At 37.0% G+C, this 2,723-nt stretch overlaps 1 protein-coding gene across 1 annotated transcript; it reads left to right on the forward strand.

Annotated features, from left to right (window-relative positions):
• The first annotated feature begins 211 nt into the window (after positions 1-211).
• Positions 212-1,697, forward strand: LOC139857883 (pectate lyase 1-like). Its single transcript, XM_071846734.1, has 4 exons — positions 212-294; positions 373-1,015; positions 1,120-1,365; positions 1,473-1,697. The coding sequence occupies exons 1-4, from the start codon at positions 212-214 to the stop codon at positions 1,695-1,697; spliced, it is 1,197 nt and encodes a 398-aa protein (XP_071702835.1).
• Positions 1,698-2,723: the final 1,026 nt, after the last annotated feature.

Consider the following 2,723-nt stretch of genomic DNA (forward strand, 5'->3'; position numbering starts at 1 on the left):
TATTCTCCTGGTAAACCGTCCATTAAATTACTGAATATATACAAATACATGCAGTTTTTGGTTATTTAAACGACTCAGAATTGTAATTAGAAACATAACAATAATAAGCAAGTCATTGGCTTGTTTTGTGATATGATTCACTTATACGAATAAAAAAATAAAGAATAAAAATAAAACACAATAAATAAACAAGAAAAGCCTAAAAAATACAATGGGGAAATATTGTTTCGTTGTATTGTTTACCTTGGCCTTTGTCTTCTCGGCTCAAGCCGTACGTAGCAGCGATGTCGAATCGTGAGTGTTTCATAACATTTACAGAACATGTAAAAATTTATGATGTGTTACTAATTATATGTACAAATTTTGTTACAGGGCGGCTTTGGAAGGATCTAATAATTCCACAAGGAGGGTGTTAACAGCATGTTCCGCAGATAACATAATCGACAAGTGTTGGAGGTGCAAGCCTGATTGGGAGTCAAACCGACAGGCATTAGCTGACTGTGCACAAGGTTACGCAAAAGGAACGACAGGTGGCAAAGGTGGGGAAATCTACAAGGTGACGTGTAACTCAGATGATGATGCTGCAAATCCAAAAGAAGGAACTTTGCGTTTTGGTGTCACCCAAAACAAACCTTTGTGGATCACATTTGAAAAAGATATGGTGATTACTTTAAAACACGAGCTTGTGATGCAAAGCGACAAGACAATTGATGGTAGAGGTGCGAAAGTTGAGATTACTGGTGCAGGTCTTACTATGATGAACGTTAAAAATATAATCGTTCATGGGATACAAATTCATGATGTTAAAGTAACCGAAGGTGGAATGATTAAGAATTCGGACGGTCCAGCAGAACTTAGACAACAGAGCGACGGTGATGCTATATGCGTTACTGGTTCTACCAACATATGGATTGATCATTGCTCCATCAGCAAGGGGTATGATGGACTTGTTGATATCACCTTGGGTAGCACAGCCGTAACCATTTCAAACTGCAAATTCAGCAATCATGAAAAAGTAAGAAACAAACATGATCATACCAATTAATCTAGATTTACATTTACATTAACATTAATATTACCATTAACATGTTCTCACTTTAATTTTCATTATAAAAACAGCTAATATTGCTTGGGGCTGACGATGCGCATGGTCATCACGATGATAATATGTTGGCCACTGTTGCATTTAACCACTTTGCTGAAGGGTGCGGTCAAAGAATGCCTAGATGTCGATTTGGATTTTTCCAAGTTGTTAACAACAACTACGAAAAATGGGGAACGTACGCCATTGGTGGTAGCTCTAACCCAACCATTCTCAGCAATGGCAACCGCTTCGTGGCTCCTGATGACCCTGCAAAGAAAAATGTATTCTGTCATACTCTTATCACCTTTACATGTTATCTAAATAATACTTATTGGAATTTAAATAAATGGTTACATATTAATATCCAAATTTGGATGTGATTTTAAAGGTATTGGTGAGGGCTGATGCACCTGAGTCAGAATCAATGAATTGGAATTGGAGAACAGAAAAAGATGTTCTAGAAAATGGGGCAGTCTTCACACCATCCGGGTCGGATCCTCAGCTAACCCCTGAACAAAAAGATGGCCTGATTGAAGCTGAACCAGGAGAGTCTGTTCCAAAACTCACTAGTGCTGCTGGTGTACTTTCATGCGTAGCAGGACAACCTTGTTAAGCAGTACCACCCCCATTATAAGTTGTATAATCTCTGAAAAAAAATTACTTTTGATCTTTTTACATTTATTTATATGTATATGTAATATGTAATATGTAATATTTAATCTATGTATTAATGTAATGGAATGAGCCATTACATTGTATTAACATGTTTGAATGGATTGTGTCATTCAAACACTATTTGTTTATGTATTGATAAACACAGTTCATTGTATATGAATATGTATTTATGCATATTTTTGTTGAAGGGGACGGTACCACAAAGTCCAAACAAGCATTTACACTAATTATATAATTATATCATTTAAGAACATGTCTTTACTGTTCATGTATTGGTTAAAGGGCGTTTCCGTCTTTTTACACCCTTGGTCTGTCCGCTAACTATATGGAATACTCTCCTACTCTCCATTTGGCTAAGGTTTTTGCAATGGTTTACCTCTGGCGATTGTAGTCAGTACCACTTCTGGATGTGTGTGTGGCAATTTATTTTCTTCCTCGTCGGCTGATGGTTCCTTCCTTTGTTCTTCATCGCTAACAAAAGTTTCTTTAATTTTTTTCGTTGATGGTTGTGGCAATGGGTTTTTTTTTTGGCAGTTTCTTTGTCGAAGGTTTCTTCATTCCTTTTTCATTGCCAATTAGGGTTTCTTTAATTTATAGCGTCGATGGTTGTGGCGATGGGTTTTCTTTGCCGGATTTAGGTTAGGGTTTACCCTTTCTGAGCCCACACTCCGTTGTTGTTGGCTGTCGGTTGATGTTAGGGTTTCCTTTCTCTATTGAGGTGTTGTGCCGTTGTGTTTACCAGGTTATTCGTGAGTGGGTTCAAAATACGATTTTCTCTTATAGCTGTTTTATTGTTGTTGATTCGTGAGTGTAAACGGCTGTAATACATCGATATGTCTCTCTTACGAAATGTTTTAAATTTCCATTTTATATATATTCTGATTGCCATTGTATTCGGTTGAAGGGCATTTCCATCTTTTTACACCCTTGGTATGTCCGCTAACTATCTGGAACACTCTTGGTA

Source organism: Rutidosis leptorrhynchoides, chromosome 7 (genome assembly GCF_046630445.1).
Source record: "Rutidosis leptorrhynchoides isolate AG116_Rl617_1_P2 chromosome 7, CSIRO_AGI_Rlap_v1, whole genome shotgun sequence".
Classification (NCBI taxonomy): domain Eukaryota; kingdom Viridiplantae; phylum Streptophyta; class Magnoliopsida; order Asterales; family Asteraceae; genus Rutidosis; species Rutidosis leptorrhynchoides.

Bases quoted from the DNA above. Each gene is read 5' to 3' on its own strand.
- LOC139857883 (XM_071846734.1), top strand. From the start codon at position 212: ATGGGGAAATATTGTTTCGTTGTATTGTTTACCTTGGCCTTTGTCTTC. The intron at 295-372 runs GTGAGTGTTTCA...ATTTTGTTACAG, and splicing joins CGTAGCAGCGATGTCGAATC to GGCGGCTTTGGAAGGATCTA. The intron at 1,016-1,119 runs GTAAGAAACAAA...TTATAAAAACAG, and splicing joins AATTCAGCAATCATGAAAAA to CTAATATTGCTTGGGGCTGA.